The 23,377-nt window shown below is 44.7% G+C and overlaps 1 protein-coding gene across 1 annotated transcript in view; it reads right to left on the bottom strand.

The window, feature by feature from the left end:
• ADAM23 (ADAM metallopeptidase domain 23) overlaps positions 1-23,377 on the bottom strand; it is an 842,294-nt gene that overhangs the window by 317,712 nt on the left and 501,205 nt on the right. Inside the window, exon 10 of the mRNA XM_069225976.1 lies at positions 22,461-22,532. Coding sequence (XP_069082077.1) covers positions 22,461-22,532 — 72 coding nt within the window. The remainder of the gene's footprint in view (positions 1-22,460; positions 22,533-23,377) is intronic.

The following is a 23,377-nucleotide window of genomic DNA, read 5'->3' as shown; positions in this document are numbered from 1 at the left end:
TTTTCCATTTTTCACTCCGCTTTACTTTTTTCTCTCAATTAATTTCTATATTTGTTTTCTTCCTCACCATTGAAAATAAATTCCATTTCATTACCGTTGCTACACGATCCCCTCTGATGTGACAACTCTCATACAGAGCGCTAATAAGTCGGATTTACATATAATAAACTTGTAGCTGTGCCTGAGCTCAGCACCCCGTGTTAGTGCCCCCAACCCAGGGTAAAGTCACCGTGTGCAGAATTTGCCCTCTTACCTGTGGGAATCTGAAATGTTGTTAAAAATGTCCCACAAAAACCGAATTCACTTTGCACACAAGGTTCTTTTATTTGGAAATAATGTTTTTTTTTCCATAGGTATAAAATACTGGTTAGTGTCAGGGATACTGCCTTATGTATCAACCGTAATAAACATCTAGCATGATTTTACCATGAGAGCTTTGTTGAGGCACATGACTGTGAATCATACAAAGCTGAACATGAAAAAGCTCACATTCCCTCTGCTCGTCTGATGTGACTGGGAGCTTTGTTTTTTTACCATTCAAATTCTAGGCCTTACTTCATTTCGCGCAAATTGAAGCACACATTATCTTCTTCGCATACAGTTGCTTTCGCCAAAACGTACTTTGCTGAAATGCTTAATGTTGGCTCTACATGATTTGTTATAATTAGAGGTCCATCATTAACTCGCAGCAGACGTTCCACTCATATGTTGTTGCTGTTTATGTCTGATCATGTGTTTAAACACGTAGAGGGTCGAAAATGACTATTGGTCTAACAAATACTGCTACAGAAAAATGGTCACAGTCTCACCAATTGAACATGATGTTGAAGCTTGGCAAGAAATAACATTAAAAGTAGGCAGTGTGCCTCATCAGCTTTCTAATAGGAGCTGTAATAACACATTAGATCTTCTATGGGTTATTTAGTTTCTTTGTACGGGGAGAGGGCTAGTATGCAGTCTGCTCTGACTCTCTGAATATTGCTTCTCTTGTTAGGTTTTGCCTACACAGCACTTTCAAAATCTCTCGCAAATGAAAAAAACACTAAAAACATACTTGGAGCCCCCCCCAATACTTACCATTGGTTGGGTCCGATTTCAACATGGCTTAAAGTAAAAAAATAAAAATAAAAATAAAACGCACTATAACGCAGCCAGCTTTGACTGCGTCATAGGTCTTGTATTTCTTAAGTCCTATTGCACAGCAGCTCAATAGTGCAACATGTAAAAAAAAATAAAAAAAAGTTGACAAAAGCCATAGATATCGCATAGGCGAAATCTATTGGCTTTGCCAATGCTTGTTTTAGGCCAAATTAACCCATTTTCCTTAGACATGTCATAAACAAATATTGAGTGTTGATAACACCTTTTTACTAATAATTGATTGTATCTTTTTCTCTTTTTCTCTTTTCCAATTTTTCTCTTTCCATTACTCTAAACCCTTTCTTGCCTTTCGTCTACTTTTGCCAACTCCCTCCAAACAAGCACTGGCAAAGACAATAGGTCTGGCATTAGCAGACAGTTATTAGACTTTGTCAAAACTTGTTTTGTCCGTGCTTTTTTGCTCTTATAATGCACACATTACTATCATACTGTGCACTGAAATGAAATATTTTGTATGTCGATGAGCTCCTTGAGAAAGAGCAGAATGCTGTCACTCACATTGGCGTTTGGGATGGCTGAAGTGAATGGGCACACTGCCCCATGCTGTATGCTGTGGTAGGCAGAAGAAAAATGTGAAAGAACCAATAACAGACCAATAGATTATAAGGGCTGGCTCAAAGCCCCTTTAAGTAAGTATATTATTCATATATGTTAGAAATGGGGTCTTTGGTTGGCAGTCAGGTTACCCCATGTCCAAGAAAGGACCCTCACTCTAGTCAGGGTAAAATAGAATCACCCTCAGCTAACTCCTGCTTGCCCCCTTGGTAGCTTGGCACGAGCAGTAGGCTTAACTTCAGAGTGCTAGGTGTAAAGTATTTGTACCAACACACACAGTAACTCAATGAAAACAATACAAAATGACACAACATAGGTTTAGAAAAATAGGAAATATTTATCTAAACAAAACAAGACCAAAATGACCAAAATCCACAATACACAAGTCAAGTTATCAATTAAAAAGCAAAAAGAGTCTTTATGTAGTTTTAAACACACACTAACACTGTTAGCGTGAAAATGTACCTTGGGTGCGTCAAAAATAACCCCGCACAGGCGAGTGTGCGTCAAAAAGGGCTTGCAATGCATCGATTTCACTCACGAGCGAGACCTTGCGTCATTTCTCCTTTCGTTGGGTCGGGGTGTGTCGTTTCTTCTCTCCGCAGGAGAGCGATGCGTAGATCTGGTCAGCCCTCTCAGGTCCGGGCAGGCCTTGCATTGTTTTTACATGCGCAGCGGTACTTGCGTCGGAAATCGAGCCGCACGATGATCCGAAAACCATGCAGTGCGGGTTGTGATCTCCCAGTCTCCGTCAGCGATGCTGCGCGTCGTTTCTCCAGCTCTGTGCGTCCATTCGTGGGTCGCGTTGCAGGCGAGCTTCGATTTTCAGCATCAAAGCTGGTGGTGCATCAATTTTTCAGCCACAGATCGAAATCTCTTCAATCTTTTCCCCGCACGGCGTTCTGTGCGTGGATTTCTTCCTCTTAGGCTGCCAGCTTCTTCTTTCAGGGTCCCAGAAACTGGATGGGCACCACAGGGCAGAGTAGGAGTCTCTCCAGAGACTCCAGGTGCTGGCAGATAGAAGTCTTTGCTGTCCCTGAGACTTCCAACAACAGGAGGCAAGCTCTAAATCAATCCCTTGGAGATCTTCACAAGATGGAAGGCACACAAAGTCCAGTCTTTGCCCTCTCATTCTGGCAGAAGCAGCAACTGCAGGATAGCTCCACAAAGCACGGTCACAGGCAGGGCAGCTCTTCTTCCTCAGCTCTTCAGCTCTTCTCCAGGCAGAGGTTCCTCATGGTTCCAGAAGTGTTCTAAAGTCTGTGGTTTTAGGTCTTCTTCTTATACCCAGTTCTGCCTTTGAAGTTGGCAAACTTCAAAGCAAAGTCTCAAGTGTTTGCAAGACCCTTCCTTGTCCAGGCTAGGCCCCAGACACTCACCAGGGGGTCGGAGATGGCATTGTGAGAGGGCAGGTGCAGTCCTTTCAGGTGTGAGTGACCACTCGACCCCTCCCCTCCAGCACAAATGGCTAATCAAGATATGCAGGCTACACCCCAGCCCCCTTTGTGTCACTGTCTAGAGGAGAGGTGTGAACAGCCCAACTGTCAAGCTGACCCAGACAGGGAATCCACAAACAGGCAGAGTCACAGAAATGGTATAAGCAAGAAAATGCTCACTTTCTAAAAGTGGCATTTTCAAACACACAGTCTTAAAATCAACTTCACTAAAAGATGTATTTTTAAATTGTGAGCTCAGAGACCCCAAACTCCACTTGCCCATCCGCTACCAAATGGAATCTACACTTTAATCATATTTAAAGGTACCCCCCATGTTAACCTATGAGAGGGACCGGCCTTGCAACAGTGAAAAACGAATTTAGCAATATTTCACTGTCAGGACATATAAAACACACTACTATATGTCCTAGCTTAGCTAACCATACACTGCACCCTGCCCTTGGGGCTACCTAGGGCCTACCTTAGGGGTGCCTGACATGTAAGAAAAGGGAAGATTTAGGCCTGGCAAGTGGGGACACTTGCCAAGTTGAATTTACAGTTAAAACTGCAAACACAGACACTGCAATGGCAGGTCTGAGACATAATAACAGAGCTACTCGTGTGGGTGGCACAACCAGTACTGCAAGCCCACTAATAGCATTTGATTTACAGTCCTTGGCACATCTAGTGCACAGTACTAGGGACTTAATAATAAATCAAGTATGCCAACCATGGATAAACCAATTACATACACATTTTAAAAAGGAGCACTTGCACTTTAGCACTGGTTAGCAGTGGTAAAGTGCCCAGAGTAACAAAAACAGCAAAATCAGACTCCAGTACACATCAACAACCTGGGAAACAGAGGCAAAATGTTGAGGGAGACCACGCCAAGGATGAAAAGTCTAACAATATAACTTTAGCAAAATTAGAAGGTCTTGGCTAATGTCAGACCTAAAAAGCATTTGTTAGAAATGGGGTCTTTGGTTGGCAGTCAGGTTACCCTCTGTCCAAACAAGGACCCTCACTCTAGTCAGGGTAAGTCACACACAATCCAAATTATCCTGTGCCCACCCTCTAGTAGCTTGGCACTGAGCAGTCAGGCTTAACTTAGAAGGCAATGTGTAAAGTATTTGTGCAATAAATCATACAATAACACCATATAGCACAACAAAAATACACCACACAGTGTTTAGAAAAATATATGATATTTATCTGGATATTTTCAGGTCAAAAACAATCAAAGATGCAATAAGAAAATGTAAAGGTATCACTGAAAAGTGATATAAAGTGTCTTAAGTCTGTTAAAAGCAAACAAAGTCTCTTTCAAGCACAAAGTACCTGGTTTGAGTGAATAAAAATCTCTGCAAAGGGCCGCAGAGGACGAGATGCATGGAAAATGGTGTGTGCGTCGGTTTCGCCCCTTCACACACGGACTTGCGTCATTATTTTCCATGCGGGGAAGATGTTGCATCGATTTCCGGAGCGCGGATGGCTCCTCTTCGGGTTGCGAGGTTTTCAGACGCCCCGGGGTCTGTGCGTGGAATTCTGGGCTTGTTGGCAGGCTCTGCGTCGTCCCGGTGGGCGATGCGGGGAAATTTCTCCCTCACGGCAGGCGCAGCGTTGATTTCCCCTGTGGGAGTCGGGCAGTGTCGTCCCAGGTCGCCTGTGCGTCGATCTGGTGGGACGTGCGTCGAAGTTCCGGTCGCACCGCAGGCGGCACGTTGAGCTTTTCCTTGCGAAGTCGAGCGGCGGCGTCCCGGGTCGGCGTGCAGTGAATTTTTCACCGTGGAGCAAGCTGTGCAATGAGTCCAGTTGCAAGAGAGAAGTCTTTTTGGTCCTGAGACTTCAGGGAACAGGAGGCAAGCTCTATCCAAGCCCTTGGAGAGAACTTCTTCACCCCAGCCAGGGAACAGCAAGGCAGCAGGGCAACAGCAAGGCAGCAGTCCTTCAGAGAAAGCAGTCAGGTGAGTCATTTGGGCAGTCAGGCAGTTCTTGGCAGGATGCAGGTTCTGGTTACAAGTTTCTTCTCCAGGAAGTGTCTGAGGTGGTAGGGCAGAGGCCCTGTTTTATACCCAAATGTGGTCCCCTTTCAGTTCAATCCTATCTCAGGATCCAGGGTCCCAGTAGGGGGTATGGCAGTCCTTTGTGTGAGAGCAGGCCCTCCACCCTCCCAGCCCAGGAAGACCCATTCAAAATGCAGATGTATGCAAGTGAGGCTGAGTACCCTGTGTTTGGGGTGTGTCTGAGTGAATGCACAAGGAGCTGTCAAGTAAACCCAGCCAGACGTGGATTGTAAGGCACAGAAAGATTTAAGTTCAGAGAAATGCTCACTTTCTAAAAGTGGCATTTCTACAATAGTAGTATTAAACTCAACTTCACCAGTCAGCAGGATTTTGTATTACCATTCTAGCCATTCTAAATATGACCTTCCTACTCCTTTCAGATCAGCAGCTACCACTTCAATAATGTATGAGGGCAGCCCCAATGTTAGCCTATGAAGGGAGCAGGCCTCACAGTAGTGTAAAAACGAATTTTGGAGTTTTACACTACCATGACATGTAAACTACACAGGTACATGTCCTGCCTTTAACCCACACAGCACTCTGCTCTAGGGGTTACCTAGGGCACACCTTAGGGTGACTTATATGTAGGAAAAGGTTTTTTTTAGGCTTGGCAAGTACTTTTAAATGCCAAGTCGAAGTGGCAGTGAAACTGCACACACAGGCCTTGCAATGGCAGGCCTGAGACAAGGTTAAGGGGCTACTTAAGTGGGTGGCACAACCAGTGCTGCAGGCCCACTAGTAGCATTTAATCTACAGGCCCTGGGCACATACGATGCACATTACTAGGGACTTATAAGTAAATTAAATAGTCCAATTGGGTATGATCCAATGTTGCCATGCTTAAAGGGAGAGAGCATATGCACTTTAGCACTGGTTAGCAGTGGTAAAGTGCGCAGAGTCTAAAAACCAGCAAAAACAGTGTCCAAAAAGTGGAGGGAGGCAGGTAAAAAGTTAGGGGTGACCACCCTAAGGCTGTCAGGTCTAACAGCATTCTTACAAAATCTCAGGTAAGAATCAAACTTTTACCAATTCAGATGTTCCTTGCAAGGCCATCGGGATTCATAAGCGATCAAATACTCAGTGGGTTGAATATTCACTACAAAGATAAATGTAGTTAAAAACCTAGCAGGGCTGACTCAGCATTTTGTCGTACCATGGTCAATACCAAGTAACATTCTTTTCAGTTTGTATTCTATGTTGTATAGGTAGTCAATATTAGTATAACGTTATTACATTAATAAAGTTTCACAGCTGGACAAAAAGTGATCTTTGGCTTTAATTCGAAGCAGAGAGCTAGGGTTGAAGGCACATGTGGAAAGAAGTAACTTTTGTCCTTTGTGTGTGATTCGAATGAACTTGGATGAAGCCGATAAGAAGGCTAGAGAAAAGGTCCTGTATGTGTATCTCCTGTAGCCCAAAAATCTTTCCAGAGAAGACATATTGTGGAATAACTGCTCCAATCCCTCTTGTCTTAAGAAATACTCAAGTGTAGAGGTGAAATCCTGTGAGGCAGTACTACACAACCCCCACCATGACCAGGTTCTTTCTCAAACCCTGCCTCAGACTTGGTACAAAGACCATGGAGACCTACAACTATGTACAGTGGTTGGTAGAATACCAGCTGACCTCATTGTTTGATGCATTTCATATTATGATGCTGGGATAAAAAAAAGAAAGAATGGGCGCGAAGTTCGTAAGGGTAAAGGCTTTGGGACTGTGGCCAGGCCATCCTAGCAATCTGCAGTGTCTGGACAGCTCCTATGCGAGGCTGTTGGTCAAAAATAGCATTATAGCCCTAAGAACCTTTTTCATATTTTTTCTGGATTAGAAAATCCTGCTGTATTTAAGGATTTTAAGTCCCAATAGGGCCACAGGACATATGGAAAGGGTGAGATTCGTGAATTCCATGATGACATTTTTTTTTTATTGTTATCCCTTTCCTCCTGAAATTCCCCCCCACCACCACCACCGTCCCTGCCACCTTCCACATTGGCCTGGGGTTTCTGAACATGGTGCTCACTCAGTTGCATGATGGGCGCTGCAACAGAAATGTTTCAGAGATTGCAGCCAATCAGAATGTGGCGGTTTGACAAATCAACGAAAGACAAAGAGCGAAAAGGCTCCCTAGTCCAATGGGCTGCCTTTATTTTTTTAAATGTTGTCAAAAATTCTCGATGGGTTTGAAAATCTGTAGAGGATCTGCAAATTAATGATCAAGATCTCTCTAAAATGTATTCTCTTCATGCTCGGCCTGATCACTTTTTTATACATATATTTCTTGAAAACTACGAATTTACTTACACAACACCAACAACTGATGAGTCCTTTGTGGAAACAACCATATTTGCATGTCATGTTAAACAGCTCCTGGTGGCAGAAAGTAGAGATTTCATCTTTTTCCCTCCATGCAAATATGCATGCAGGGAAACAGATGAAAACATTGATCTCGCAAGCAGGGGACTGCTATTTAAATCAGCTCTCTATATGTGGAAGCAATGTCTGCTCCTGCAGAATATGGGCAGCCATCTAGGACTAATGCAGATTTGCGAATCCCCACTTCAAAGAAAGGACCTGATTGGCTGGTCACAATCTGAGAGAAATGTTGTGACTGCCATTTTGTTTATCCCCTCTGTGGGGTGGAGGAAAAACAACAATGAAAAGTGTGATAAGGGTTCAGGAAAGAGGTGCCCTTCCCCCACGAGGGCCCTATGGCCATCCACCTGATACGCAAGCCAAAGGCCGTGCGAGGCACGGTGTTGGCAGGAAATGGAGGGTTGGGCGCATGGTCTGTGGCCAAGCCCCCGTTACATTAAAAAAACATTGAAATGCACTGAAAAAAAACAAAAATTACAGGGATGTTATAGTTAGGTTCCTAATTTACTCGCACAAACCTATAGAAATTCAGCCATTACAGTTAGAGTTATGTCAGGTAACTATAACTCATGCCCTAAGGTAACTACAACTTGAGCCCCCGCCATGCACAGATATTTTATTAAGAATTTCACAGCAATGTTACAAAGATATTATCAATGATATAAAAGAGGGTGCAAGTTATTGTTAGCTTAGGGCAAAACAAGGAGTTTAGCCTTAGCCATGATTCCTTCAGAGATAGATAGACCTGAATGTAGCTGCTATATTCATCTATATGCCCTCTGCTTCTGGCATGTATGACCTCTGTTCCAGTTCATCCTAGGTTCTCCTCAACCAGGAAGCCTACCAGCAAACAAACTGATCTCGCCCTCCCAGCTAGCTTAGAAACCAAGCATCATACCTGCTGCCGGCTGAGCTATGAAATGTGATGGAGGTATTCTTTGGGAAATAGTAACAATCACAGTTGTAGCATCCTCTAGTTACAATGCCTGAGAAAAGTTCGAGCACATCAGGTCTTTTTGTCTTGGAATGGTGCCAGTCACACACTTATTGAGTCATAGTAGATCCCCAAAGGCAGTGAGAAATCTTGAGATACCACTGAATCACCGATGTGCCATCTTGAAGGTCAGATTGCTACACATTTTCTTTGTACCATCCTAACATATACTTACTCAAAAGTCATCAGAGGATTAGCTGTGGGAAACGTCATCTCATTACCCATCAACAGATGGTCCAAACCCATTTGTGGCAAATGTGGGAGCAACATACAAGCACACCTTTATAAAATCGTGAGTGCACCTATGAAGGAGGACAGACAGGACTACAGTTTGAGAAACTATCTATCTGATGGTATTTGTCTTAATATTCAACCATGAGATCTGGCAGGAAAGGTCATTGGATGCTTTGAATGATACCAGCTGCACTAAACGAACTCAACTAGAAAGCATGCTCAGTAATTTTATTTTATGTACGATTTAAAACACTTTGGGCCACATGTATGAAGATCCGGTTTTGCGACTCGCAAACTGCAAGTCTTAGCGACTCACAATTTGAGAGTCGCAAAACCGGATATACAACAGTGTCAATGACACTGTCTGCAATTCGCAATGGGGTCGTAAATGACCTACCTCATGAACATTCATGAGGTAGGTCGCAATTAGCGACCCCATTGGGAATGGCGGCACTCACAGGGATGGTGGCCTGTTGGTGTCAGCAGACCACCATGTCTATGACTGCTTTTAAATAAAGCAGTATTTTTTTTCTGAAATGCGGGCTGCGAAATGCATTCCGTTTTCCTTTAAGGAAAACGGGCTGTTTTCCTTAAATGAAAACGGAATGCATTTCGGGAAAAAAAAATGAAGTTTTCTTTTCATTTTTTCAGAGCAGGCAGTGGTCTATTGGACCACTACCTGCTCTGAAAAATGTTTTTGCATGCTTTCACAATGGGACCCCTTCCCTTTTGCGAATGGGTTAGCACCAATTTGAAATTGGTGGTAACTGCAATTGTTTTGCGACCATATTCGCAGTCACAAAACAATCATACATACTGTTGGACTTTTTTCCTTACGCAGGGTCATCCCCAGTCTTTTTGTCTCCTTCCTCCTCCTTCCTCCTATTTTTTCTGACCTCTTGCTGTTGGCTCTAGGACTCTGAGCACTTTATCACTGCTGACCAGTGCTAAAGTGCAGGTGCTCTCCCATCTAAAGTTGGTGTGATTGGCCTATACCTGATTTGCATATTTAGGCCCATATTTATACTTTTTGACGCAAAACTGCGCCAACGCAGTTTTGCGTCAAAAAAATTAGCGCCGGGTAACGCCATTCTGAAGCACCATACGGGCGCCGTATTTATTGAATGACGTTAGCCGGCGTTAGCCGCCGGCGCTGTCTGGTGTGCGTTAAAAAAAACGACGTACACCAGGCAGCGCCGGCGTAGGGGGAAAATGGCGTATGGGCGTCCACAAATGGTGCAAGTCAGGCTGAGGCAAAAAAAACGCCACAACCCTATTTGCGCCATTTTTTTACAACACCCATCCCCCATTGAAATGACTCCTGTCTTAGCAAAGACAGGAGTCATGCCCCCTTGCCCAATGGCCATGCCCAGGGGACTTCTGTCCCCTGGGCATGGTCATTGGGCATAGTGGCATGTAGGGGGGCACAAATCAGGCCCCCCTATGCCACAAAAAAATGTTTAAACAAATACTTACCTGGACTTACCTTAATGTCCCTGGGGTGGGTCCCTCCATCCTTGGGTGTCCTCCTGGGGTGGGCAAGGGTGGCAGGGGGTGTCCCTGGGGGCAGGGGAGGGCACCTCTGGGCTCATTCTGAGCCCACAGGTCCCTTAACGCCTGCCCTGACCCAGGCGCTAAAATCCGGCGCTAATGCGGGTTTTTTAGACCCGCCCACTCCCGGGCATCATTTTTGCCCGGGAGTATAAATCCGACGCATATGCATCGGAGTCATTTTTTAAGACGGGAACGCCTACCTTGCATATCATTAACGCAAGGAAGGTGTTCACGCAAAAAAATGACGCTAACTCCATGAACTTTGGCGCTAGACGCGTCTAACGCCAAAGTATAAATATGGAGTTAGTTTTGCGTCGAAAAAAACGACGCAAATTCGGCGCAAACGGAGTATAAATATGCCCCTTAATTTACTTGTAAGTCCCTTGTATAGTGGTATCTCTATATCCAGGGCATATAAATTAATTACTACTAGTGGGCCTGCAGCGCTGCTTGCATCACCCACTGAAGTAGACTTTCAAACCTGTCTCAGGCCTGCTAGCGCAGGGCCTGTGTGCACCGTTTTCTGCCACTGGGACCTGGCATCTAAATTTACTTGCCAGGCCCAGAACTCCCCTTTTACTACATGTAAGTCACCCCCAAGGTACTCCATAGCTAGCCCTATGGGCAGGGTGCCATGTCCTGGTAGTGACAAACAGCCTAACTTGGTGTCTCACTGCTGTGCGTGCTGCCTTCTCATAGGATTGCATTAGAAATGCCCTGCCTTATGTGTAAGTGGTATTGTCTGATTTATGAGGGGTAGCATAGGCATGTTTGGTATGGTTGTGATGGTGATAATAAATGCTGCTTACTGGTGTAGGTGTATTCTATTACAGAAATGCCACTTCTAGAAAGTGCGCATTTATCTGTGCTTATGACTCTGGTGTTTTGCAGCCTGACTCCAATCCACGTCTGGGCAGAGTGACAGCTGAGGCTTTGTGCATACTTTTCAGACAGCCTGTACACAGGGAGGGTGTGGGTGTCACAGAGGTGCATCTGCATACTGAATAGTCTTCCTTGGCTGAAAGAAGGGAGAGGTGGGGCACACCTACATTTGTAAAGGCTGTGCCCTGGCCTCACACAATAGGGTTGTTTACCCCCCACTAATGTTTGGAGCCTTTGCTGAAGGAGAGAGGGGGCACTCCCAGAACCAGTTGTAACTGGCTGGAACCTCCTCTCCCTACCATTGCAAAACATTGTAAGGACTGAGTATAAGTACAGGGGAATTTTCACCACAATTTGGAGACTCTTGGAATCATCTTGGAAGTGGACACAGAAATGCTGGAAGGACTCATCAGGAAACGCCATGGACTGCTGCTGCTGGCTGGCCTGTGACCTGCTTGGTCACTGTAAAGGACTTGCCACTTGCTGCATCCTCTTTGTGCTGGCCTGTTGCTGGTCCCTTCCACCTGTGAGCCTTTCCCTAGAACTCTGCTCCCCAGGGGCAGGGTGCTGTGGCCCCTGACCCCTGCATCACACTTTTGAGTATGAGGGGGCTTCTCCTTGTTTCTGAGTTGAGCGCTTTGGAAAGCGCTTCCTTGGGGATTTCTTTAGCGCTTGAACGCGCTTCCCTTTTCCTGCATGTGGTGCCTTCAAACGCGCTTATTCCTTGTGAGGAGGTATCACCGCCGTGACCCGGACTGCGCCGGCGTTGCGCTGTCCTTTGTGGCCCCGGGGCACGAGAAGATTCCACTTCACAAGACATTGGAGTAAGAGCGCTCCTGTCGTGCCCCTGGGGTGAAGCGCGCTCCATGGAGTGCCCCCGGGGCACAGGCAGGCACCTACATTGGTGTCTGCCCTTTCTGACGGCCGGACGGGCTGCCAAGTGCTGGTGATGCCAGTGGGCAGTAACGGAAGCCTCATCGGAGGCTCCCTCGCCCCACCAGGACCCTGGTGGTTCCTTCTGCCTGGCAGGGGGGAAGGGAAGCCTCACCAGAGGCTCCCCCTGCCTCCACGAAACTCCGGACCTGTTGGCAGAGGCCGCGGGCGGGGCAGGAACCCCGCTTGAGGTCCCCCCACGCCACGGGTCTCCCTTTGTGGCCCTGTGTGGGCCAGTGCAAATTGGTGATCTCTCCCCACAGTGGAGGGCCAGTTCAGGCCCGGGCGGGGGACCCCAAGAGATCGAGGACCCCAGGAGGGGCCCGTTACAAACTGGAGGGGGTGCATGGTGCCCCCCTCTCCTTGCATTTTTCCTGAGGACGTTGGCCCCCCTCGTGAGGGTCGGTTGAGGCCTGGGGGGGCCCCCAGTGATCACGGGCCCCTAGAGGGGCCGTCCACAGCACAGAAGAGGTGCGTGCCACCCTGCCACCCTCCTCTAACCAAAGGATACCAGAGGCCCCTGTTTTGCGCAGAGGAGCACCGGGGGCCCCATTTTTCATCTTCAAGGCACTGGAGGTGCCTTCATCGTTAAACCAGGTACTCCCTAAAGGAACAATATATATAGTCTAAGGTCTTCTTACAGACTTTGTTGATACATATATTGACTACCTGCTTATGATGTTTTATATATGTATGCAAATGTTCCTACTACGGGCATACCATCCTAATATGTTTTGATGACTTGCCACATGGTTTATAATGTTCCTACTATGGGTCTTTATGATATTCTTTTGACAAGTGTTTTGGTGTAATAACGAGTTTCCTGACTACTGCTTAGGTTGCAGAATACTGAGTAACCTGTGTGTTATATGTGACTAATGCTAGTTTTCAGAGTAACTAATGTGTAACGTTCTGACAACTGCTAAGGTAGCAGGATACTACTGATATGTGATATTTGGTCTATTAATTGCGTTGTGTACAATACAGTATATTTTCATATAATCTGGTGTTGTGTTTCCTTTGTGGTGCGGATATTGTGTCACGTGTGTTATGTGTGTTGTGCAAATGCTTTACACATTGCCTCTGGGATAGGCCTGACTGCTCGTGCCAAGCTACCAAGGGGGTGAGCAGGGGTTATCTTGGACGAGTAACTCCCTTGCCCTGACTAGAGTGGGTGGGTTCTACCTGGCTGAGGTGCATACCCTAGCCAACCAGAAACTCCATTTCTAACACATACGATTTGGATTTGGTATTAGGAAGGACACCCTTAACACTCTCCCTTCCTAATACCAAATCGCAAAACCCAAACTGTGATTCGCTAACAAGTTACCGAATCACAGTTTAGGCTGTGTACATCCCAAAAAGCATTTTTCCAGTCCCAAATGGGTCGATTCTGTGAATCGGCCCCTTTGCGACTAGGAAAATGCTTCGTACATCTGGCCCTAGGTGCAGCATGGTACTGTCAGCAGTTGATTAATAATGACGTTCCAAATGGATTAATATTTCCAGTTGCTTTAGCTTCCTGTGCAAGATTCAATACAGTACTTTGAGATAAAAAGAAGATGACATACCAAATAAAAAATATCCCTATAAATATATGTCACATTATATTACAAATATATTACAAATACATTTTAGTCTTAAACTGGACACATAGGTATACCCTAAACAAAGAGGGAGTCTTAAAAATCAAACTAAAAATCAACTGGAACATTCGTCCTTAAAGAGGCAAGGGAAATAAAAAAACAAATGATTGGGACGTTTGAATAGTTGTCCACAACGTACAGTGAATACTTGCAAGAAATGTTTGAAAATAAAATAACTTCATAAACTAAGTGTAATGTAACAAATGTGTGGTGGTGTAAGAAATTGGAGTATTAATTAAGGAGGTGAGAACCCCCTCAATTGATAATCACAAGCCTTGTCACTTTGAAGCATTAAATAAACTTGTGCTTAACCTCTTGGTAGCTTGGCACAACGCAGTCAGGCTGAACTTAGGGGCAATGCATAAAGTATTTATCAAGAATTCAAACGCAGTTCAGCAAAAACAAAACACAAGAAAAATCCCAAACCAAATTCAAAAAATAGAGTAAAGGTTAATAAATAAAACTACACATAATGAAAAAAGTCCAATTAGTAGAAAGGAGGTAATACACTTTTAAAGTTTGAAATAAAAATAGTTACTTTCACCGGGCAAAGTCAAAAGTTAAAGCTGACTGTGATGGAACACTTGTCAGACTTAGGGACCAGGTTTGTCCCGGTGGAAAGTTTATAAGAAATATATTTATGGCAAAAGAGTAGTAGTTTGACGATTCATTGGCAGGGCAAGCTGCAAGCTATATCTGCTCGAGAACTTAATGACTGCTGGTTGCTGAAGGTGGGGTCCAGGTGCAGTTGTGGACGAAAGAGGGAGAGCTCTGAGAGGGCCCAGGAAGGCCTCAATATTGACAGATTGCTGCTTGGCATAGGCACTGGTGAAGCTTGACGTTCAAAACTTTTCTGGAAGTCAAATATCCTTCAGCGAGGCCTACCACCAAGCTCAGGGTGACCAGCAATTTGATGATGGCTTTGATGGTGATCCTGGTCTCTTTCAGTTCTTCAGACAGAAAGTTGGCAAAACGTTTTCAAGTCCAAGCTTTTGAAGTTTGGACAGGATGAGTACATTCTAGCACCACCCAATTGTCCAAGAGCTGAGACCCATCACTTGAGGGTTAGGACTCACTCTGACAGAGGCCTAAAGCAGGGTCCAGGGCAGGTCTAGCTGGAAGTGATCAGCTGGGCAGTTCCAGGGAGAGAGCCCTCTGGAAGCTTTTTTGTGTCACTGTCGCTCAAACAGGAAGTCAGGCTGACAAAAGGTTTTGTTTTGCCAGGTTGAGATGGCAGTTTTTAAACTGCAAACACAAGCTACGGTGGTTTACCTGGAGACATGTATGTCCCACAAAAATACCATGCAATTGCTGATTCACATCCAATGAAAACGGTTTCCCCTTTCATACCATCCATGGATATGAATATAGGTAGTCTCTATGCCCTGGTGTTAGACCACGCCTGGCCAAACATTATCCTTAAACAATGAGAAGACCTTGCTCTAGAGTGTTTCCCAAAGTTCTTCCTATGCAATTGTTTGCACAGTTTTGAGCACAATACTAGCTTCATCTTTGACTGATACCTGAAGGGTTGGGTCTACTATTTTGGCATACTTTTTGGAGACTATCAGACACCTTTCCTTCACCTTGAATGAAAAGCTAAAGTTGTCACTTTACATAGCTTTTTCCCTGACTATAAAATGGCTTTTAGTAAATAAAGAGTGGCTTTGGGCCTGGTTTCTAGAGGTTTTGAAAATGTTGGCACAGAATAAGTTGAAGAAATAAAATCAGTGCTCCTATTCTAAATGGCGTGGTTGTTAAAGAAGGTTACTGCTCCTTCAACACCATTGATATTGTATCTCTGACTTGTGTGTCTGGCAATACATTTAACAGAAACTGCAACTGGGTTAGGATTGTCAGCCTCTCACTACCATGGTTGGACTGAAACCACGATTCCCTGATCATCTTCCTTCCTATAACTACTGCTGATGGATTGCTACCACCCAATTATTTTTTCCAAGTCATCATAGTTTGGTAGGTGCATGTGTGAAGGGATTGAATGATGGGACATGCATCTGAGCAGCCCCATGGCAGAGGGAGTAATGCTGGGATTTTTCACTGTGCTATTCAACTGAACCTCAGTTTGAAAACCCATAGGTAATGAATAGGCCAAAATCTCAGTGAGGGATGGCCCTACCACTCCATCAGACAGGTTGTGGCTACTTCTTAGCTGCAATGCCCCATAGAAAATGCACTATGGAAGGGCCAGCATGATGCAACTGGAGCAATCCATCTGCATAATTCAAGTAAATGGTGCCAAACCTTGCATTTTTCCAATGCCAGAGCAAAATTTGTTAAAGGTCATTGGAAAATAGCTCACTTTCCTCCTGCCCCCAGTCCAGTCCTGAAGGCCCCCCATCTGTAACAACACAACAACAAACCTGATACAATTAGAAAGCTGCTACAAGTGTACAAAGGAACTAACCCCAGAAGTTTGGATGTTTCTTGCTCAAGCATTTCAATTGCATTTTGGGAATTTTAGTAATGTCGATTCTGTCTTTGTATGTGGGGGGAGGGCATGACTAGATATAGACGCCTTACCGTCTGTGCCTGGAAAGTCAAGCTACATCCTGCTGGTAAAGCCCAGTGAGGCACAAAAGATACAGGGTTTGCTCTTGACCCACGCACGAGAGACATGGTCTAGCAGTTTGTTCTCAGCTACCCTTTTGGGGGGTAGATCAGACAAGCTGATCCCCTGATATAATGATACAAATTAACAACAAATGATGAAGGATGTGTCGAGGTCGTCGCATGAGTAGTTACTGCATTACATACCAAGAGTTGGATGATGTTTTTATTGGATGTATTGGTACCTAATGCTTTCTCTTAAGTATCTTTGGAGGGATCACAAACACCTTGGAGCTGCCAGTTACACTTTCAGTGTGCTTGGAGCAAATTCGTTTTTTTCACGCCTGTTCTTTCAATGTAATTTTTATTTAGATTTTAAGGCCTGAATGTGAATGGGTATACCAAACACTTGAGTTTCCACGGGCGAGATACTATAGAATACTGATAATGATAATAATATCTCTTTTCACCAGCTGCACATGGGGAGCTCATTAACCAGCGCCCACAATTCACCTTTGCTCTTCTTTTATGCTGCAGTTCTCCAATCAAAAAGCAATGTGTTTATTGATCAAGTTTCTTCATGTGAAAAACAACTGTATTTAACATATTCCATAATCATTTCAAGGAAAAACTAATTAAATTTCTCAGGTATTGATGAAGTTGAGATGCATACCATGCAGCTGTAAACTAATTGCACGCAGCCAAATGTCAACATATGAAGGAGAATATTGAATACACATATTTCAAGAAATGAATGAACTGTGAAAGGTCACAGTTCAAAATTAAAGAGACTCCATTAAAGAATGGACTGCTGCGAACTTTCTAATTTATCACACGCGGGGGAGCAGTAATATTTTCTTTGTATGTCATTCCCAAATACCCTTAATGCAGCCCCATAATGCATGCTGATAGCTAAAGGTATAAATCGAGCAGGGACAAGCCCTTTTATTTTGTAGTTTATGGATCGAATATTTGGCTGGTTCTGGACTGAACTTCAGCATTGGGCATCAGGATGGTGCCTTACACCCTTTGAGGCGGGTGAAGAAGACATGGAAGAGCGTGAATGTGGTACAGCTCATCTACAAAGATGTCCAGGCACAGACAAATAGTGGGCTACTTTGTGTGAATACATAGACATGAATAGCACAAATAACACAAAAGCCTTCACCATATTGTAGAAACTTTGTAATTAAGTGCGTTCTTCTTAATGTTTGAAAGGTTCGGTTATTTTAGAGAACTATATGGGGAGGATCTCTATTTACACACTAATAAGGTGGAACTGAGAATTTTGCCATTACAAAGTTTGGATCATTGCTCTGCAGTGTGCCTCCACACTGATATGGACAGTGAGCTGTTCAATCCACATTCACTCCCTCTCACCGCAAGTGAGACTACAATTTCCGGCATTGTTTTGAGGCAACCGTGAAGAGTGCAGTTGAGTGAACTGACTGTCTCCTACTCAGGTTACAAGCCAACAACTCCCTTCGCACAGGTCATCAAGAAAGTCATGAACTGTCCTTAAATTTAGATGACTAATAATGTTAGGGTAGTGTTAGAAGTGTTACACCTGACAGTCTTAGGGTGGTTATCCTCCAACTTTTTGCCTGCCTCCCTCCACTTTTCTGACACTGTTTTTGCTGGTTTTAGGACTCTGGGTATTTTACCACTGCTAATCAGCGCTAAAGTGCATATTTGACTTATATTAGACTTTTCATCCTTGGCGTGATCTTCCTTAACTTTTTGCCTCTGTTTCCCAGGTTGTTGATGTGTGCTGGACTCTGTTTTTGCTGTTTGTGTTACTCTGGGCACTTTACCAATGCTATCCAGTGCTAAAATGCAAGTGCTCCTATACAAAATGAGTATGTAATTGGTTCTTCCATGATTGGCATATTTGATTTACTGGTAAGTCCCTAGTACAGTGCACTAGAGGTGCCCAGGGCCTCTAAATCAAAGGCTACTAGTGGGCCTGCAGCACTAGTTGTGCCACCCACCTTAGTAGCTCTGAAAACATGGCTGAGACCTGCCGTTGCAGTGTCTGTGTGTGCAGTTTTAAACTGCCAACTCAACTTGGCAAGTGTACCCGCTTGCCAGGCCTAAACCTTACCTTTTCTTACATGTAGGACACCCCTAAGGTAGGCCCTAGGTAGCCCCATGGGCAGGGTGCAGTGTATGTTTAAGGTATGACATACTAATGTGTTTTATATGTCCTAACAGTGAAATACTGCTAAATTTGATTTTCACTGTTGCAGGGCCTATCCCTCTCACAGGTTAACATGGGGCTACCTTTAAATGTGATTAAAGTGTAGATTCCCTTTGGGAGCGGATAGACGTGGAGTTTGGGGTCTCTGAGCTCACAATTTAAAAATACATCTTTTAGTAAAGTTGATTTTAAGATTGTGTGTTTGAAAATGCCACTTTTAGAAAGTGAGCATTTTCTTGCTTAAACCATTCTGTGACTCTGCCTGTTTGTGGATTCCCTGTCAGGGTCAGTTTGACAGTTGGCTGTTTGCACCTCTCTCTAGACAGTGACACAAAGGGAGCTCGGGTGTAGCCTGCATATCCTGATGAGCCATCTGTGCTAGGAGGGAGTGGAGAAGTGGTCACTCACACCTGAAAGGGTTGTGCCTGCCCTCACACAATGCAGTCTCCAACCCTCTGTTGTGTGTCTGGGGCCTGGCCTGGGCAAGGCAGGATTTCACAAACAAGAGAGACTTTTCTTTGAAGTAATGCCACTTCAAAGAGCAAAATGGGTATAAGAAGGGCACCCAAAACCACAGACTTTAGATCGCTTCTGGAAACCAAGAGGAACCTCTGCCTGGAGAAGAGCTGTAGAGCTGAGGAAGAAGAGCTGCCCTGCCAGTGACTGTGGTTTGTGGAGCTATCCTGCAGTTGCTGCTTCTGCCTGTGCAAGAGGACAAAGACTAGACTTTGTGTGCCTTCCTGCTTGTGAAGAACGCTCCAAGGGCTTCAAACTGAGCTTGCCTCCTGTTGTTGAAGTCTCAGGGACAGCAAAGACTTCTCTCTGCCAGCATCTGCAGCCTCTGCTGAGACTCCTGCCCTGCCAAGTGGTGCCCTATCCAGTTCCTGGGACCTTGACAGGTGAAGCTGGTGGACCAAGGTTGGAAATCCACGCACAGATTGCCGCGTGGGGAACTTTCTGACAAAACCTCCGAAAGCGGCTAAAGAAACGACCCGCCGCCAGCTCCGTGGCTGAAATCAATGCAGCGCTTGCAGCGCGGCTGTGAAATCGACGTATGCGGCTGGAGAAACGACGCTCTGCATCGCTGACGGAGGCTGCAATGACACAACATCGCTGGGTGCGGAAAAACAACGCAAGCCTGCCCGGATCCGAGGTCTTTTGTCCGGATTGATGCAACTATCTCCTGCGGGGAAAGAATCGATGCATGCCGGTCGGCCCAGGAGAAGCAGAAATTACGCATGACCTCGCTTGTGGGTGAGAAATCAACGCACTGCTTACCTTTTTCAACGCACACTCGCCTGTGCCGGTTATTTTAACGCGACCCAGGTACATTTTCACGTTAACAGCATTAGCGTTGTGTTTAGAAGAACATGAAGACTTTTTGCATTTTAAATAATGACTTGTGTATGGTGGATTTTTGTCATTTTGGTCTTGTTTTATTTAGATAAATATTTTCTATTTTTTCAAAACCTGTGTTGTGTCATCTTGTAGTGTCTTCATTAAGTTACTGTGTGTGTTGGTACAAATACTTTACGCCTAGCACTCTGAAGTTAAGCCTGCCTGCTCGTGCCAAGCTACCAAGGGGGTGAGGAGGGTTTAGCTGAGGGTGATTCTCTTTTGCCCTGACTAGAGTGAGGGTCCTTGCGTGGACAGAGGGTAACCTGACTGCCAACCAAAGACCCCATTTCTAACAATTTACTTGTAATTCCCTAGTAAAGTGCACTGGGTGTGCCCAGGGCCTGTAAATCAAATGCTACTAGTGGGCCTGCAGCACTGAGTGTGCCACCCACATAAGTAGCCCCTTAACCATGTCTCAGGCCTGCCATTGAAAGGCCTGTGTGTGCAGTTAACCTGCCACTTCGACTTGACATTTAACAGTAGTTGCCAAGCCTTAAACTCCCCTTTTTCTACAAGTAAATCACCCCTAAGGTAGGCCCTCGGTACTCCATAGGGCAGGGTTCTATGTGGGTAAAAGGCAGGGCATATGCCTGTGTGTTTTATATGTCCTGGTAGTGGAAAACTCCTAAATTTGTTTCCCACTACTGTGAAGCCTGCTCCTTTCATAGGCTAGCATTAGGGATACCCTCATATACTGTTTGAGTGGTAGATTCTGATCAAAAAGGAGTAAACAAGTCATGTTTAGTGTGGCCATAGTGGTAATAGAAAATCCTGCTTATTGGTGAGGTTGGATTTTATATTACTATTTCGGAAATGACACTTTTAGAAAGTGAGCATTTCTCTGCATTTAAAATCCATCTGTGCCTTAAAGCCTTTCTCCAGTCTATGTCTTGCTGGGCTGGTTGCCAGCTCCCTTGTGCATTTCACCCAGACAAACACAGTATACTCAGTCACACCTGCACTCATCTGCATACTAAATGGGTCTTCCTGGGCTGGGAGGGTGGAGGGCCTGACACTTACATTTCAAAGGCAAGTGGCCTGCCCTCACACAGTGGACTGCCAAAACCCCTACTGGGACCCTGGCAGACAGACCTGTACTAAAATGGAACCTTGTGCACTTCAAAATCACTCTTTGAAGTCTCCCCCACTTCAAAGGCATTTTGGGGTATATAAACTGGGACCCTGACCTCACCAAATCAGACACTTCTGGACAGATCCTGCAACCTGTCAAGAGGAGCTGTCTGGCTGCCCAAATGATTCACCTGGACTTCTTTGCTGTGAAGGATTGCTGCCTTGCTGTTGCCCTTCTGCCTTGCTGGCCTCTGACTTTGCTGAGAAGTGTTCTCCAAGGGCTTGGATTGAGCTTGCCTCCTGTTTCTGAAGTCTCAGGGCCAAAAAGTCTTCCTCTCTTCAAAGAAACTCCTTGTGTGGTGAAAATCGACACACAGCCTGCTGGAAATGACACACAGCCCACCTAGTGGCGAGAAAATGGCCACATCACCGAACCGGAACAACACAGCCTGAATTCCAGAGTGGAGATCGACACAGAGCCTGCGTTGCGACCGGAACTTTGACACACAGCCATACCGGATCGACGCATGGTTACGCTGGAACAACGCAGCCCGACTTCCTGAATGAAGAATCGACGCAGCGCCTGCCGTGCAACAGAAACTCTGACGCATCGCCCACTGGATCGATGCAGCGCCTGTGACTTTGTCTTGCACGCCCAGGATTTCCAAGCATCGTCTCTGGGTGTCAAAAGACCATGCATCACAGTGAGGATCCAAAAGGGCATGCCGGAAATTGACGCAAAGCCCTTGTAGCGTGGGAAGAAACAACACATTGTCTGTGGTGCATCAGAAAATCCGACGCACACCTTTGTTTTTCCACGCATCTCCTCCTCTGCGTGTAATTTTGATGCAAACCAGGTACTTTGTGCAAACAAGAGACAACTGTTGATTTCTAAGATTTAAGAATCTTCTTAACATTGCAAAAGTGATATTTCAACTTGTGCCTATCAAATCTTGACCGTTTTTTACCTTAATTTAACCAGATAAATATCCTATGTTTTTCTAAACCTGTGTGGTGTACTTTTGTGGTGTTTTCACTGTGTTATTGCATGATTTATTGCACAAATACTTTACACATTGCCATCTAAGTTAAGCCTGACTGCTCAGTGCCAAGCTACCAGAGGGAGGGCACAGGATAATTTGGATTGTGTGTGACTAACCCTGACTAGGCTTGTGGTCCCTACTTGGACAAGAGAGTACACCTCTGCCAACTAGAGACCCCATTTCTAACAGGTAGGTTTAAACTAGCAGCCTAATGCTCCACAGATCACCAGTCCTGTTCATCCCCAGTAGTGTTTGCCCTACTTTCTTCCACATCAGGCGTGATAGCAGCAGATCATCACCAAGGCACAGAAAGACACAGAATTGAAGTAATATTGCAGATACTTACAGCATCCACCAGATTGACCACTGACTTCGCAAAGCTGTTGGTGTGAGAGTGAGAGGAGCGATACTTCTTAAACTGAAAGAGAAGATAAAACTTTGTCAGAGGAACTCAAGATGTGCCATTATTCTCTGTAATGCTTTATGTAGTACAACTTTTGGATCGTGCTCAATTCTGTGCAGGTTTTACTTTGTACACTAGCAACAAAAGACTGACCGTATGGTTCATAGAGGAACACTAAAGCGAGTGAGTGGTGGTGCTGGGAAAAGAATGCATGCAAACAAATAATAATTTAAAGAATATGTTTACATCAGTCATTATACAGTAACGTTTTCTGCCCTATCCTCAATGTCTTCCCTTGCAAATGACTCCATTTGAGTGGCAACTTAATTTTCGATTTTCGGAGCTTATCACGTTGTACTCACAAATGAATACAGGCTCGGTTATTTTGATATATTTGAGCATTTCTACATCAGAATAATAACAAAATTGGAAGTAATGGTCAATGATGCCGTTAATATTAAATTATTTTATGTATTTTCTAGCTTTTTGGGGACAAAGCTAATGCTATTACTAACATGTGCAAAGTGATTCACTTCCCTTCCCTTCCTCTCCTCTTTCACTTTCTCATTGGCACATCTTATTCACCTGATAATAGGGGTGGTTTAATTCCATTCCATCCCATAATTTTGCATAGTAAAATTAGACTAATTTTGACTTAGCATGTATACAATTAAACATATAAAACATTTCAGGTTTGTTCTAAAATAGTGCAGTAACACTTTACAATGTTACTAAGTCATGTCGTACAAGTGTACGTTAGAATTAAGAACCAGATGTATCATACATTTCTCTCCGACTGGTTAGTGAATGTGAATGCATATTGCTATGCAACCAATATATTAATAGGTCCCATTGCATTG

The sequence above is a fragment of the Pleurodeles waltl genome, chromosome 3_1 (genome assembly GCF_031143425.1).
Source record: "Pleurodeles waltl isolate 20211129_DDA chromosome 3_1, aPleWal1.hap1.20221129, whole genome shotgun sequence".
NCBI lineage: Eukaryota > Metazoa > Chordata > Amphibia > Caudata > Salamandridae > Pleurodeles > Pleurodeles waltl.
This window is presented reverse-complemented; position numbering and strand designations above follow the sequence as displayed.